Source organism: Homarus americanus, unplaced genomic scaffold, assembly GCF_018991925.1.
Source record: "Homarus americanus isolate GMGI-L3 unplaced genomic scaffold, GMGI_Hamer_2.0 scaffold43422, whole genome shotgun sequence".
Classification (NCBI taxonomy): domain Eukaryota; kingdom Metazoa; phylum Arthropoda; class Malacostraca; order Decapoda; family Nephropidae; genus Homarus; species Homarus americanus.
Window position 1 is genome coordinate 337 of NW_024727148.1, and position 18,028 is coordinate 18,364.

General features: G+C 39.8%; 1 protein-coding gene across 1 annotated transcript; it reads left to right on the top strand.

Moving 5' to 3' along the window:
- Positions 1 to 959: 959 nt before the first annotated feature.
- Positions 960 to 5,419, top strand: LOC121865791 (CMP-sialic acid transporter 1-like). Its single transcript, XM_042365351.1, has 7 exons — positions 960 to 1,772; positions 2,031 to 2,156; positions 2,431 to 2,601; positions 2,847 to 3,026; positions 3,714 to 3,842; positions 4,834 to 4,947; positions 5,140 to 5,419. The coding sequence occupies exons 1-7, from the start codon at positions 1,530 to 1,532 to the stop codon at positions 5,296 to 5,298; spliced, it is 1,122 nt and encodes a 373-aa protein (XP_042221285.1). The 5' UTR covers positions 960 to 1,529; the 3' UTR covers positions 5,299 to 5,419.
- The last annotated feature ends 12,609 nt before the right edge of the window (positions 5,420 to 18,028 follow it).

Below are 18,028 nucleotides of genomic sequence, written 5' to 3' on the forward strand. Positions count from 1 at the left end.
TTCTAGTAACACTGACGTAACTAACTCTACCTTCTTGTAACACTGACGTAACTAACTCTACCTTCTAGTAACAGTGACGTAACTAACTCTACCTTCTAGTAACAGTGACATAACTAACTCTACCTTCTTGTAACAGTGACGTAACTAACTCTACCTTCTTGTAACAGTGACGTAACTAACTCAACCATCTTGTAACAGTGACGTAACTAACTCTACCTTCTTGTAACAGTGACGTAACTAACTCTACCTTCTTGTAACAGTGTCGTAACTAACTCTACCTTCTAGTAACAGTGACGTAACTAACTCTACCTTCTAGTAACAGTGACGTAACTAACTCTACCTTCTAGTAACAGTGACGTAACTAACTCTACCTTCTAGTAACAGTGACGTAACTAACTCTACCTTCTAGTAACAGTGACGTAACTAACTCTACCATCTAGATACAGCGTTACAGTTCAAGTTACAGGTACAGGAAAAGGTATTACAAAATGGACACATTACATAAACAGTATTTAGGGTCGTTGTATGTTGTGATGTGACGTCATCTAATATACAGAGGTAGTAAACATTGGTTGTTAAGAGAATATATTCTGTCTCTCTGTCTGTCTGTCTGTCTGGCTGGTTGACTGGCTGGCTTTTTTGTGTCTATTTAGCACAACACACACACGCACACACACACACAAAAGCACACGCACACACACACAAAAGCACACGCACACACACACACACACACCGAACATGGATCTTTAAACACGTTCCTGGAGGAGAAAGTCTTGGCCACATACTCACACGGGGAGGGGGGCAGGGAGAGGAGAGGAAGGTAGGGGGGCAGGGAGAGGAAGGGAGGGGCAGGGATAGGGCAGGGATGGGGGGCCGAGGCAAAGGTGGGGTATGCAGGTAGTGGAGGAGAGGAGTGTGTAGGTAGGGGCAGCAAGGTGTGTGTGTGTGTGTGTGTGTGGGTAGGGGCGGAGGAGGAAGAGTGTGTGTGGGCCATAGTGTGGGCAGATCAAGACCACGCTCCGCCCATTGAGGAAAAACACCTCAACCTCCCCGTGGCTCCACCCAGGTACACGTGGCTTGGTGACGTGAGTGAACAACATCGGCAGACCAGTGTAGGATTTGTTGATGTGATGGGTAGGTCATGCAGGCCGCCTGGTGTGTGATAACGTAGGCTAGGTTATAGGTCTTGTAGGCTATAAATAACACGAAGTTTACTGAAAGAAATACATATAACACTTATTAATGTATAATGAAATATTAAATAAAGTGTCTAGTGTCGGTGTTAAATAATAAAGAAAATAAATGGAAAAGTATTTGGTATTCTATTTTATTTAGTCTTCTGGTTAAAAAAATAATAAAAGATTAAAATAAAAGGAAAAAATAATCTCACACGACACAGAAGGGAAGGAAAAAAAGTGACAGAACTCAATAATGTGTAGAAAAAAGTGTGATAATTGAGAGAGAGAGAGAGAGAGAGAGAGAGAGAGAAAGAGAGAGAAAGAGAGAAAAAGAGAGAGAGAGAGCCAGCCATGACGGTTCAAGTGGAGGAAATTGATAGACTAATATCGAATAAAGTGACGGAGAATTCCACCACCACCATCAGCACCGCCCTCCAGAATGACGCTACTACCACCACCACCAGCACCAGCAGCAACGCCACCCTTAGCACCACCACCCACGCCTCCGTTAGTCTACCTCCGACCTTAACACTGGATAGAAAGTCTGACCTCAGGAAATCTCTCGTGTTTATCGTGGCTTACCTGTTGTTGGAGGTGAGTCATACTGTACATGTGTGCGTTAATTGAACACACCTGTGATCTACCTGTATGTGTTTGTGATCTTGTTACCATCTCTCTCCCTCCCTCCCTTCCTCTGGCAGTTTCTTACCCTCTCTTCCTCCCACTGCCAGCCTCCTAACCCTTCATCCCTCTCCCTACCAGCCTCTTAACCCTCCCTCCACCCCTCCCCCTGCCAGCCTACAAACCCTCCTTCAAGGCCAACACAACTGAAGTCCTGACCTCCACCCACAGATCGGGAAACAACTGAGTAACTTCGGGTTGTCGAGAACCAACAGTGAGCAGTATCCTGTGCCCTCCTCACTGCTCGTCTTCCTCACTGAACTCACAAAACTCACACTCGTCCTCTCATGGGCAGCGGTAAGTTAAGTTAATGAGGTGTGTGAGGTGTGTGAGATGTGTGAGGTGTGTGACGTGTGTGGGGTGTGTGGGGTGTGTGACGTGTGTGGGGTGTGTGGGGTGTGTGACGTGTGTGGGGTGTGTGAGGTGTGTGGTTGTAAGAAAGCATTAGTGTTAGGCAGAGGACATCTCCTCAAGATTAACCTAACCTAACCTTAACCTAACCTAACCTAACCTTAACCTAACCTTAACCTAACCTAACCTAACCTTAACCTACCTTCCTCGCTCATGACAGGTAACAAGAGAGCCGGTCAGGAGGTGGCAGCCTAGCCTAAGATTCAGTGGACCAGCTGTGTGTTACCTGTTGACTAATTTACTCTACCTGGCCGCTCTCACCTATGTTACTCCTCCTCTATGGATGATTCTAATACAAACTCGTACTCTCTATACTGCCATAATATATCTGGTAAGTCGCTGCTGTAGATGTTGTTGTTATGATTAAGTTATTAGGCATTTGTTATTGTGCATCATCATCTGTTTGTTGTAGTTGTTGTTGTTGTGCACCATCATCTGTATGTTGTTGTTTTTGTTGATATTATTATTATTATTAAGAATACCCACTGAAGACATTTTCTCACCACACACACACACACACACACACACACACACACACACACACACACACACACTCAGAGAAGATCATTTTTACAGGTTGTGTTTGGGAGGAGGGTGACTTGTGTACAGGTGGTAGGGTGTATGTTGGTGGTGGGCAGTATACCTTTAGCCAAGATCTCAGAGGTACAAGCAGGTCATACCTCCCTGACCTCCCCTGTGATCCTCCTGTCGCAGGTGTGTGCCTTCCTCTCCACCATCGCCTCCGTCGCCGTTGAGGTGAGGCATTATAGTATACTCCAAACCTTCCAAAATGAACTCCAAACCTTCCAATTTAACTCCAAACCTTCCAAAATGAACTCCAAACTTTCCAAAGCACTCCAAACCTTCCAAAATGAACTCCAAACCTTCCAATTTAACTCCAAACCTTCCAAAATGAACTCCAAACTTTCCAAAGCACTCCAAACCTTCCAAAATGAACTCCAAACCTTCCAAAATGAACTCCAAACCTTCCAATTTAACTCCAAACCTTCCAAAATTCCCTGAAAATCCCCACTGAATCTCCCTGCTACACTATTTCTCCCCTTCCTATCCCCTTCTTTCCCCAATTATCCTCCCTATCTTTCCTCTCCTCTCCATTCCCTTGTCTCCTCCTATCCACATATTTTCTTCCTCTTATTCCTACTCTACGTCATTGTGTCTGTTTATCTTTTTCTCCCATACATGTCCTTCTTATCTCATTTTCCTTCTTGTCATTCGTTTTCCCTCTCTCTCTCTCTTTGCTTTGGTTAGTGGGAAGAGGAACGATGTGATTAAATTCTGGTCAGGAAAATAAAATACTGCTCTATTGTATACCGACACCTATGTGAATGTATACAATGGAATGTAATCCAATCGTTGTATTAATCTCTCTCTCTCTCTCTCTCTCTCTCTCTCTCTCTCTCTCTCTGTTTTCTACTGTTGCAGATTTTGTTGAAGAACGACGAGAGGAGCTTCTGTGAACAGCAGGTCTGGTTGTATGTGTGGGGATGTCTCCTAGGGGCCGTTGCGCTACCTGTCCAAGTTGACCTGACCTCTCTCACTCCATTATTACAGGTAAGTCTCTCTCCCCAAACCTTCCTCCCCACCACACACCCTCCCCAACTCTTCCTCTTTTAGGGGTTTAGTTCTTAAAAGCTATAGAATTACCCTCTAATAGATGCTATTGGTTTTGGCATGCCATTATTATGCCTATTATAAAACTTGACTATTCATGTATGTCCTTAACACATTATGTATTTGCATGGTAGTATTTAATAAGCACCATTCAGTCGATCAATCCAGGTCAAGTTAGTTACTGGTATTTGTGTATGGAAAGATCTACCAATTAAAATCAAGCAATGTTAAAATATAGACTTTTTTTTGTTAACTAACTTTTTAACTTCTGTTTCTTTCCTAATTTATTTCACTGTGTCACGAGGATCACATATTACTAATGATTAATGTTTTATTAGCGGTAATATTTATATACGTATGCTGAAACTAACATACGCCATTTTATATTTAAGTTACCCTCAACAAATTAAAAAAATTCTATGATATAATTAAATACTTGTTTTCTATGATAAGTTCCTTGGGTAATATGACAAAACCTATCTCATCTTGTGTAAATTGATAATTATCTATCTCAACCTGCGTGTGGCTATCTATATCACCCTGTTCCCGTGTTTTATGTGTGTGTGTGTGTGTGTGTGTGTGTGTGTGTGTGTGTGTGTGTGTGTGTGTGTGTGTGTGTGTGATAATAACTAGCAATAATGATGCAGTAATAATTTATTTAACTAGAACAGTACAGTTATAATAATATACCTCGCATTCTGTGTCGATGATTATAGCGATCAATCTTATCCTCTGTGTGATAATGGTTAACTGACCCCGTCCACAACACCACTCATTGATCATTACCCTAACTGTGCTTAATAGTTGGGCCATGGTTCCTCCTTCAATTTGGACTATATAGTTTCGTCTTTGTCTTAATTATTATAACGAATTTAAACCCAAGAGAAGACATTTATTACTATTATTATTATTATTATTATTATTACTACAGAGCGTGTTGGAGAGTCGCTTCTTGGCCCATCAGATTATATTGGCCGTAACTTCATCAGCGTTGGCAGGTCTCTGTGTGCCCTTCATCGTCAGGAACCTGGATAGTATAGCCAAGGTCAGTTTAGGTCAGGTTAAGGTTAGATTGGCTTAGGTGTTTTCTTAATCTTTTACTACTACTACTACTACTACTACTACTACTACTACTATTTCTACTACTACTACTAATAATAAAGATGGACACTGAAATACCCCACAAAAACAAATTATTACATCAATAACCTTTTAAGAACTTTGAGGTGTTTTACAGGACTATCTGGCAGCATTAAACAACTTACTCCTCTCGGTGGTGATGGCGTTGGTGTTCCCAGTTCACTTCACCCTCAGCTGGCTCTATCTCCTCTCCCTCGCCTTCCTCCTGCTGGGGATATGGCTCTATGAAAGGAAGGTCACCAGCTGCCATCTCTAGGGGGGACTGTCTGCCAACTCTGTATAAGCCATATCTACCCATAAGTGATGATGACCAGAAAACTTAAACATGACATAGGAATAAAGAAAGGAATATATAAGAAATTAAAGGGAGGGGAGGAGCAGCTCAGAAACAGGTATCATGAACTATCTAGGAATGTTAAGAAAAATGTAAGGAAAGCAAAGAGAGACTATGAAATCAAAATAGCAAGAGAATCCAAGGCGAATCCCAAGGGATTTTTCCAGGTATATAGGACAAAGGTCAAGGACAAAGTTGGGCCTTTAAAGTCAGGGAGGGGAGAAGTGATAAATGGCAGTGAAGAAATAAGCAAAGCATTGAACAGCTACTTCTTATCAGTTTTCACAGAAGAAATTTGCTATGAAATTCCAGAGGTGGAACTGATATTTCAGGGAAAGGAAGAAGAGAAATTAAAGAATATCACTATCAGAAAAGAGGATGTTCTTAAGAAGATAAATAAACTAAAGAAAACAAAATCCCCAGGACCAGATGAAATTTTCCCTCGAGTCTTGAAAGAGTGTAGGGAACAGATTAGCGGACCCCTCGTAAACTTATTTACAAAATCATTAGACACTGGAGTTGTGCCAGACTTGTGGAAACAGGCAAATGTAGTACCCATATTCAAAAAGGGAGACAGAGCATCAGCATCAAATTACCGGCCGATCAGTTTGACGTCAGTAGTGGGGAAATATCTTGAATCAATTATAGCAGATAGCATCCGATCGCATCTAGAGAAAAGCAAATTAATCTACGACTCTCAACATGGGTTTACAAAGGGAAAATCTTGTCTAACAAATCTGCTAACGTTTTTTAGGAAAGTCTTCGAGGTAGTAGATAATGACGAAAATTACGATGTTATTTATTTAGACTTTTAGCAAAGCATTTGACAGAGTACCGCATCAGAGGCTTCTGAGAAAAAGTAAGGCTCATGGTATCGAAGGGAAAGTTTTAAATTGGATAAAATCATGGCTCACCGATAGAACGCAGAGGGTCAGCGTAGATGGTGTTAAATCTGAGTGGGGCCGTGTAACCAGTGGGGTTCCACAGGGGGCAGTACTAGGCCCACTCTTGTTCATAATCTACATAAACGATTTAGATACTGGGATCAGCAGTGACATAAGCAAGTTTGCGGATGACACCAAAATAGGGCAGCAAATTAATTCAGGGCAGGATGCAAATGCACTACACAGGAGGATTGCCCTCCTCCTAGTCACAGGCCTGGCATTTGACATTATTAGGGACCTGCCACTTTGCCATAAACAGATAAAATGTACCGGGAACTTTCCCCCCACACACTCATCATTCTCTCACTTTATGTAACTTGACAGAACCTATGACCCTTCAGGCTTTTACGCCCTTAATGTACGAGTCATAAAGGCAAGTATGAACTTTTCATGCTTCCCTGTTGGGCGCTGTAAACGCTTCTGCGCTTCACCTTGCACAGGATGTAAGGGGGTGCCCAATATACTAGCCCCCTCGGGGGCAAATCTGAAATCTACAGGAGGATCTAAATAAACTGCGGGGGTGGTCTGAAAAATGGCAAGGCCGAGAATTCAACACCCTTAAGTGCAGCGATACTTAATATTGGAAGAACAAATACTTACTTAATGTATACAGCCTTAACAACATCAACCTAGAAAGTCGACTTGTGAAAGAGACCTAGGGGGTACTTATAGCCCGGACCTACGGCCTAGAAAACAGTGCGTTCATTTTCGAAATAAGGCAAACAGAGTATTGGGTTTTATATCTCGAAGTGTAAGTAATAAGAGTGCAGAGGTCTTATTGCAACTATATCAGGCCGCACCTCGATTATGCAGTTCAGTTCTGATGCCCTTATTATAGAATGGATATCAATTCACTAGAGTCGGTGCAGCGGAGAATGACGAAAATGATTCCGGGACTTAGAAACCTTCCATATCAGGATAGGTTAAAGAAACTAAACTTGCATTCCCTAGAAAGACGAAAAGTGCGGGGAGATATGATAGAAGTATTTAAGTGGGTGAAAGGAATCAATAAGGGGGATATAGATAAAGTTCTTATAATATCCGAGCAGGATAGGACTCGGAGCAACGGATTTAAGTTGGATAAGTTTAAGGTTTAGGAGGAGATAGGAAGAAACTGGTTCACAAATAGAGTGGTGGACGAGTGGAACAAGCTTAGCAACTTTGTAGTAAGTGCGGGAACTCTGGAAAGTTTCAAAAGGAGGCTAGATAGATTCATGGATGATAGAGAGTGGTAGTAACTCTCGACAGGAGCTGCCATGCACAGGCCAACCGGCCTATTGCAGACTCCTTATTTTCGTATGTTCTTATGTTCTTATCTATTTATCTATCTATCTATCTACTGTATTTATCTATTTATATCTATTTTATTAACTCACCTGTACCATTAATCATCAGTTTATTTATCTTAATCTTCTTCCCATTTTGATTTATTCCTCTTAACTATGTATGTATCTACACCCACAAACAAACCTACTATCCACTCCCAAACACCCACAAACAAACCTACTATCCACGCCCTACACCCACAAACAAACCTACTATCCACGCCCCACACCCACAAACAAACCTACTATCCACGCCCCACACCCACAAACATACCTACTATCCACCCTACACCTAAACAAACCTACTATCCACGCCCTACACCCACAAACAAACCTACTATCCACGCCCTACACCCACAAACAAACCTACTATCCACGCTCTACACCCACAAACAAACCTACTATCCACGCTCTACATCCACAAACAAATCTACTATCCACGCCCTACCCTCACAAACAAACCTACTATCCACGCCCAACACCCACAAACAAACCTACTATCCACGCCCCAAACCCATAAACAAACCTACTATCCACGCCCTACACCCACAAAGAAACCTACTATCCACTCCCTACACCCACAAACAAACCTACCATCCATGCCCCACAAACACACCTACTATCCACGCCCCACACCCACAAACAAACCTACTATCCACGCCCCACACCCACAAACAAACCTACTATCCACGCCCTACACCCACAAACAAACCTACTATCCACGGCCCACACCCACAAACAAACCTACTATCCACTCCCTACACCCACAAACATACCTACTATCCACTCCCTACACCCACAAACAAACCTACTATCCACGCTCTACACCCGCAAACACACACTACCCACCACCTACACCACAATAGAGTAAAGGAGGAATACAGAGTGTACCTACTCAGGGTAGCCATACCACTCTGGGTGGTTGATCCTTAGTGCAGCAGGAAAGAGAAAAATTATAAGTGAGTCATTCTATTCCTCGTGTGATGGATGGATGGATGGATGGATGGACGGATGGGAGACTGAATGGGAGGATAGATGGGTAGATGGGTGACTGAATGGGATGAGAGATGGGTAGGTGGGTGAATCGGTGGATGGATAAACAGCTAACTGGATGAATGGACATATGGACTTGGATGGCATATTTGGATGTAAAACCCTACGATATGAAGAACATTTTGGACATATAAACCCATGACAATTAACACCATTTTGGACTTACATCACAGGAAACAGGTAAAACATTTCTGTGATCGTCCTTCAATAATTCCATACGCCAACCTTACCTGCATTTATCTCATTTACAGTATAAAATTTTAGTGTTAATTTCAGCATCGGAATCAATCAATCAATCTCTCTCTCTCTCTCTCTCTCTCTCTTTCTCTCTCTCTCTCTCTCTCTCTCTCTCTCTCTCTCTCTCTCTCTCTCTCTCTCTCTCTCTCTCTCTCAAGATGGAAATTTCATGACGTAAAATCCGATGAAAACTCGACCCTGTTTATACGTGTTGCTTCGAGGTTTTGTTTTCACGTTAACCTCATGTTTCGTTTCGATAAATGACACATATCACAGGAGGTGAACTACAAACTGAACTTTGACCTGACACCGACGACCGACCGACGGAAGATGGGGCTTCGGGTTTAGTCGTATCCCATTTGAGAGTTTTATGAATGTGAAGCCCCGAATTAGTCAACAAACCCTACAGCTCAATTTGGATTCGAACTTGTGCATCTTGTTCTTGAATCAGAACCTTATCTCACACATATATAGGGGTTAGGTTAGGTTGGGATGGGTTAGGTTGGGTTAGGTTGGGTTAGGTTAGATTGGGTTAGGTTAGGTGAGCCGTGTCCATCACAACCAGACAATTATCCCCGTCCATCAGATCTTCCCTTTAACAAATCCTCAACATAAAAAACAAATTCACCTCCATGTGTTAAAATCTTACTACACTACATTACCGTCACCACTATACCAAACCTGTGTAATATTAACATACTAATACACTATTAAGACATCACCAAATCCATCAATAAACAGTACATCTTCCTTTACACTTGATTAGAAAGAAAAACAAGAAAATATGCCCAGAATCTCAAATTCGTTCACTAACATTACGAAAAATTACAAGAGTTAAGAGTCAAAGCAAGATATGTACTGTACGCAATGTTGATGTTATTTTGTTCGCCATCATTGTGTCCTAAAGTTAATCTGTTTTGTGAAGTAAATCCTCGGACTTGGGAACAAATCATCATGTGTACCTTTGAGTATTAAGGTCTTGATCCATTTCCTTGATGTCTACCGTTTGGAACAGGTAACACCACCACAATTGTTTTAACCAAGGCGAAAACGGACGAAAAAAAAAAGCTTCTACAAATATCAAGTATTAATTTTCTCTCTTTACAGGATCTAATACTCTTGGAAATGTGTTTAAATTAATCTGATTTGTTTTCATTTATTGTCGATCCTTCATAAGAGGACTCGTGGATCCCCCGAGCCTAGCCGGCCATTTTGTTTACATTTTTCGGTCGCTCTAAAATACCATTAAAACAATATTGAGTATAAACGTTTGGCTCAACTTATGATCTCAAACATGTCCCAACATTTTTTTGCCTCAACTCCACATTCTGTAACTCATTTAGGTAGATGTCCCTCACTACACATACACTGGACTATGTGTAATGTTGCAGCTAATGTGTTATCAAGATATTGCACATTATAAGTTCATGTGTGGTCATTATTATATCAAACGGAGGAATTTTAAAGAGCTTATACACCACATGTATCATTAGTTGTCGCCAGGTGAAGGAATGTTTAGGTAGATTATATTTTATTTACTGTAATTAAAGTTTCAATACCTAAGACGTTCCACTATAAGAGTCTTTCAACCTCAGGTAAGGTCTTAAGACTTTCTACTCTAGGTCTTACACCCTGGAGTAGCTGTATCGTCCACTTAGGTAATTTACTCCACAAGGAACTACAAGTTACACCTTGATGTAATACTTCATTTACTGCCAAACTTTATAGGGAAATATTTTTTCACAAAGAATTTCAAGTTACAATTTCACATAATAAGTAACATTACAAACGTTCCTTCGGCTTACAGTTAAACTTTGCAATGTCAAGATATTTTTTTCACTGCAGAGGAAAGTATCCGTCATCATCATCATCACCACACACACACACACACACACACGCGCGCGCGCGCGCGCGCAAAGACAAAACTCCTGTATCCAGATTCTCAAAAGTTTATGAATTAAATTCTTCCCTAAAATTAAACAGACAATACATCTATTAATCATAGAGTATGTGAACAATATCGACGCCATATTGGTTACCATCTTTGAGTCATATAATTAGTTAGCTACATAGTGTTAATTATTTAGTTAAATAGGAAAAAATAATCTACTAGCGTGTGTTGTGACCAAAATAATCAACATTGTATTTACTTTCTCCTCCAGGGGGCACTAAGTCTAGAGAAATGACACAATTGACATCTACATAAAGTGACTGACCAAGGGTAGATATTGGCTACCTTTTGTGTTACTTTGAGGTCGTAAGAACACACAGAGCTGCTCTTAAGGATGTTTACCACAATACACCTCAACCAGTTTCTCATTCACAAAAGTCAAACAATAAATCTGGTTCAAAAGATACACCGTAAATTTTATTAGAATACAATAATCAATTACTGTATTATTGCATTGAGGCGAATAGTCTTATGGTGTTAAGATGTGTTCTTAAGCCACGAAGGTAAACAAAAGGTATTCAATATCTGCCTTGGTTGACGATGATCTGTAGACGTTATCAAGTCCTCCTCCTCCTGCTCTCGAGTAAGGTAAAGAAGGCCTCACCTGACCAAAAGTGTTAATTAAGATAGATTACCTGAATTAACCCTCCAGCTATTTCAACTAATGATTAACTTCTTCATGGGAAGTTAAGTTAGGTTAGATTAAGTTAGGTTAGGTTAGGGTAGGGTAGGGTGGTAGGGGTAAGGTAGGAGTAGGGTAGGAATAGGTCAGGTCAGGTCAGGTCAGGACAGGTCAGGCAGTGCCAGTGGAGTTAATCTTGAGGTTAAATAAACTAGAGGCTAATCTTCACATGAGCCACTAAGACACTTTGACGGAGGCGGTTACGTACAACAGGAAAGCTCTGATAACATATAATGTACAGTATATACCGTTTAAGTTGCGTCAGCAGCTCTATACACCACATATTGACTTACTCATTCACTGCCGTAGAAATATTTACTACTCTAACAGGTTTCTATATGGTTCCCAGTCATTATAATACGACCTTGTAAAATCAAATGATCTAAATTAAACTAAACGTATCCAAATTAAACTTATTAGCTAACAAATCCTTCTAAAACACGATATATGCAAATAAAAAGTTCTAAATTCAACTTAACTTATCGTAAAATAACTATTATAACTAAACCATTTTAATTAAACCTAACCTAAACACCTCAAGTGCCACAAACAGAAGGAAAAAACACCTTTAATATTATCGTGTAAGAAGCCCCTGTAACCCACTAACTCAAGGTAATGCATCTATATCAATCTACCTGCGTCGGAAGCTCTATACGTGACTATGATCGTTACCCACTGCTGGAGAACATTTGTACTTCTATAATTGCCCCTGGAGAAACAATGCACCAATTTACGATTTATTTATTTTATTTTTCATTTATTTTTTATTCTTGGTCCATACTGTAAACACCGCCCGCTTGTGAGTCCCGTCAGCCATTTTGTTCTAACTTTCGGGGATTCTAAAATAAACTATAAATAAATAAATAAATAAAACAAGCATCTTTTGTTTTTCTAACCCATGAGCTGTGAGTCTTCACTATATACTTCAACATTACTGTAAACTAAGGCTAGAGAGGGTGTGTACAGTACTAGTGGAGCCAAGACGAGAAGGTATTTCAAATCCCTAAAGGGTTTTACAAGTGGAGAATCTTACAAGTGGAGGGTCTTACAGGTGGAGGGTCTTACAAGTGGAGGGTCTTACAGGTGGAGGGTCTTACAGGTGGAGGGTCTTACAGGTGGAGGGTCTTACAAGTGGAGGGTCTTACAGGTGGAGGGTCTTACAAGTGGAGGGTCTTACAGGTGGAGGATTTTAATAAGGATAAATACAGCAAGTCTTACAGCTGAATCAGCCAAGTCGAGGAAAACTCTTAAGAGTCATGTAACTTCTACCTGATGTTACCTGTAATCAAGCTAAGGTATATGTTAGAAGAATATTATCTCGTTACTATCCATTCCTCTTCCACTATCCTGCGAGGTGGTGTATTAATAGGCACAGATACTCATGATAAAGAAGGAATAAAGAGAAAGACGCAAGATAACTATAAAATGCGACAGAATATACCCACACATGCGTAATCCTAACCAATCCCAACCCAACCCAACCCTATCCTACCCTCAGCTTCACCACAGTACACAAAGTCATTCTTGGTATCAGAGTGACGCATAAACACCCTGTATCGCCTAAGACACATTTGAATCGGATGGTTCGTTGACGGTTTTATTTCTTCGGTATAAACCAGTGAAGCAATTAGTTCGTGGGAACAGTGAGTCAAAATACTTCACATCAGCTTCGATTACGACCTCCAGCTGATATTTACTTCTGTTGTCTATATCAATCACATTTTATAATGAAAACAAAAATATGGTTAGTTACTTAAAAATGAAAATAAATCATACTTAGATACTTAGGAGTGGGGAAAAAAGATACTTAAGATACTTAAAAATGAAAACACTCTTTGATACTTAAATTAGGACAAAATAAACGGACACAAAGATTTAACTACGGCTATCAATACAGAGGCGTTATTTAGCCGTGAAGTTCTCTCAGAAACCCAACAAGACAATATGTGGTCATGTAAAAATTTCAGGTTAATTTTTAACACCATCCGTCATTTTAAACCTTGGCACCTGTAGATTAAGAAAATATATGGTGATATTTTTTCTGATGAGATAAAGGTCGTATTTGTCCAGAGAAGTAACATGAAAAAAATCACTTGAGAGGCATGACGCACAGAGTGTCTAAGATGATAAAAGATCATATACTACCATTTGGGTTTTCAAATTAAGTTCATTACATAAAATATCAAACTCATAAAGATTACAAAAGAACAGAACACCATGAGCTCTCTACAGCTATTGTCAGCTGTCATTATGCTGATGTACAGAAGCTACACAATGTTATTGGTGACTGTAATCCCAGGAAAATGATGCTCTTATAAACTTGGTAACTGGAGCTGTAATGCCAGAAAATGCCAAATATGACAATCTATGTGCATATGAAGTTGGAAGAAAAAATTATGAAAATTTTGTCAAGGAACGTATTGTTGGTCCATTGGGCATCTGGGAAAAGCTGTCCAAGGTTAATCTACTGTCGTGGAAAGCAGCAAATAAGACTTCAACCATCAAATTGTTATCACAAGTTATAGAACTTAAGCAGGACATACAGTATATGCATCACAGAAGGGCAGCACTGTACATATCAAGTCACCAGACACTGATGTGTTTGGCATATTAAAGCAGCCTCAACTTGGAGAAAATACAAGTATGATAGCAGGAACTGGTGAGCGACGACACATTGGGCAGAGAGCCTTACAGGTTTCCATGCCTTCACAGGATCTGACTGCATTGGAAAATTTGTTGGCAAAGGAAAGAAAGCATGTTGGAGCACTTTGATGAAATCTAACACAAAAGTCCTAGATGCATTCAAGATGCTGAGTAGACCAAATGCCTCCAGCAGACATGTATATTGGTCTAGAGGAATTTGTATTTAAGCTCTACTGTCCACGAATGACTTTCACTAAACTGTCAAAACTTAGATGGCATCTCTTCAAGATAACGCAGGCAGAAGCTGGAGAACTACCAGCGACTGCAGCAACTCTAAAGTATCATATATTGAGAGGAAGGTATCAAGCTCTTCTGTGGCCTTGTGATGCAGACAGTGAAATGCTTTCACAATTAGAACATGGCTGGAAGATTGACAATGACTGTTTCATACTAGTAATATCAGACCAACCACCAGCTCCAGAAGCAATCACAGAACTTGTTAAATGTGGATGTGGCGTCAGGAAATGTGGATCATTGTCATGTTCATACAGAAAGAATCAGAAAGAATAGCATGACATGCACCGAGATGTGTAACTGTCAAGCAGATGATGAGAAATGCCTAAACAAGGTGAAGGAATCTGTTGTACACAGAAGACTCTGATGACGAGACTGAAGCAATGTCGTAAATAATAACTTGTGACTTGTATACACATGATGTATAACACTACAAACTTTTAATAAATATAAAACGGTGGTTCTAAGCTTTTCAGATAATGGTAATAAGTATATGTTTAATTTCCAGTATTTGTCTTTAGCAATTAATTTTACTTACTGCAATCTCTTCTTTGCCAGAGACAGGATGGCATATATGAGCAGCCATGTTTGTAACACACTTAAGATATTATAACAGCATTCATAATATATTATGTTAAATTGTAATCATATAATACTACATGTTCATAGGTTATTAGTCATGTTTTAAGTTACTTAGGACTTAATGGTAATACGTCTGTGGTTCATTACGCCGCTCATTGATAAAACTTCTTTAATGGCATAAAACTTATAATAAACCGTTCAGAAAAAATTACACCACAGTTCCTTAACATAGTTTATAAGGATTATTACGATGTATGGTGTCAAAAATTAACATGAAATTTTTACGGGATTACTTAAGCTCCTACACTAAAACCTGCCGACCTAACCTAACCTTTTTTACCCACCTCCACCTACTTACCTAACCTGACATAATCTAACCTAACCTGACATAATCTAACCTAACCTGACATAATCTAACCTAACCTGACATAATCTAACCTAACCTGACATAATCTAACCTAACCTGACGTAATCTAACCTAACCTGACATAATCTAACCTAACCTGACATAATCTAACCTAACCTGACATAATCTAACCTAACCTGACATAATCTAACCTAACCTGACATAATCTAACCTAACCTAATGTAATCTAACCTAACCTGACATAATCGAACCTAACCTGACATAATCGAACCAAACCTGACATAATCTAACCTAACCTGACGTAATCTAACCTAACCTGACGTAATCTAACCTAACCTAACGTAATCTAACCTAACCTGACATAATCGAACCTAACCTGACATAATCGAACCTAACCTCCCAGTCTGACATAAGCTAACCTAATCAAACCTAACTTTCCCACCTACCGACCGTAACCTATCTACTTATTACCTACCTAACCTAACTTAACCCAACCTGACGTAATCTAACCTAACCTATTGAAACTTAACTTAACCACCTACCTCATCTAACACCACTTTGTAATCTCTTTGCGCTACCGCTCACAGGATGAGTATGGGGGGCACAATAAACTAGCCTCTAAGTGGCAAAATTAACAAAACTAACCTAACCTAACCCAACCTGACTTAACCTAACCTGATCTGATCTATCCAACTTAAACATCTTAGAATATATAATAAAGCCGCTAGGTTAATTTAGGCTAAATATGGTTGATTCATATTTCGTTTTGACAGAAATTCCCGGCAAAATAACGTATCTATATTGAGAACCACCGCCATGTTGGTTCCACGTTAACAAGACACGGATACACTACAGAATAACCGGCGTTCGTTTAACCTCAATTACTACAGTTTACTTTATAATCTTACTTCACAATCTTCACTACATCTCACTTCACAATCTTCACTACATCTCACTTCACTACATCTCACTTCACAATACATCTCACTTCACAATCTTCACTACATCTCACTCCACAATCTTCACTACATCACACTTCACAATCTTCACTACATCTCACTTCACAATCTTTACTACATCTCACTTCACAATCTTCACTACATCTCACTTCACAATCTTTACCACATCTTACTTCACAATCTTTACCACTTCTTACTTCACAATCTTCACTATATCTCACTTCACAATCTTCACTACATCTCACTTCATAATCTTCACCACATCTCACTTCACAATCTTCACTACATCTCACTTCACAATCTTCATTACATCTCACTTCACAATCTTCACTACATCTCACTTCACAATCTTCACTACATCTCACTTCACAATCTTCACCACATCTCACTTCACAATCTTCACTACATCTCACTTCACAATCTTCACTACATCTCCCTTCACCATCTTCACTACATCTCCTTTAATCTTCACCATATAAACCACAATGTTTTACCACATCTTGCTTCTGTAATCTTTTACCCACATCTTCCATACAATCACACCATCTGCTTCACAATCTTCTTTCATCTCCTTCACCAATCTTCACTATATCTCACTTCACAATCTTCACTACATCTCACTTCACAATCTTCACCACATCTCACTTCACAATCTTCACTACATCTCACTTCATAATCTTCACTACATCTCATTACACAATCTTCACTACATCTCACTTCACAATCTTCATTAAATCTCACTTCACAATCTTCACTACATCTCACTTCACAATCTTCACCACATCTCACTTCTCAATCTTCACTACATCTCACTTCACAATCTTCACAACATCACACTTCACAATCTTCACTACATCTCACTTCACAATCTTCACCACATCTCACTTCACAATCTTCACTACATCTCACTTCTGATATTTACATCTTACTTCCACAATCTTTTACCATATTTACTTCCCCAATCTTCACTACATATCCTTACAATCTTCACTACATCCCCCCTCCTTATCCTCACCACATCTCCTTGCAATCTTCACTACATCTCCTTCACAATCTTCATGTCTCCTTCCGTCTCCCGACATCTCACTTCACAATCTTCACCACATCTCACTTCACAATCTTTACTACATCTCCCTTCACAATCTTCACTACATCTCACTTCACAATCTTCACTACATCTCACTTCACAATCTTCACTATATCTCACTTCACAATCTTCACTACATCTCACTTCACAATCTTCACTACATCACACTTCACAATCTTCACTACATCTTACTTCACAATCTTCACTACATCTCACTTCACAATCTTCACTACATCTCACTTCACAATCTTCACTACATCTCACTTCACAATCTTCACTACATCTCACTTCACAATCTTCACTACATGTCACTTCACAATCTTCACTACATCTCACTTCACAATCTTCACTACATGTCACTTCACAATCTTCACTACATCTCACTTCACAATCTTCACTACATGTCACTTCACAATCTTCACTACATCTCACTTCACAATCTTCACCACATCTCACTTCACAATCTTCACTACATCTCACTTCACAATCTTCACTACACCTCACTTCACAATCTTCACTACATCTCAC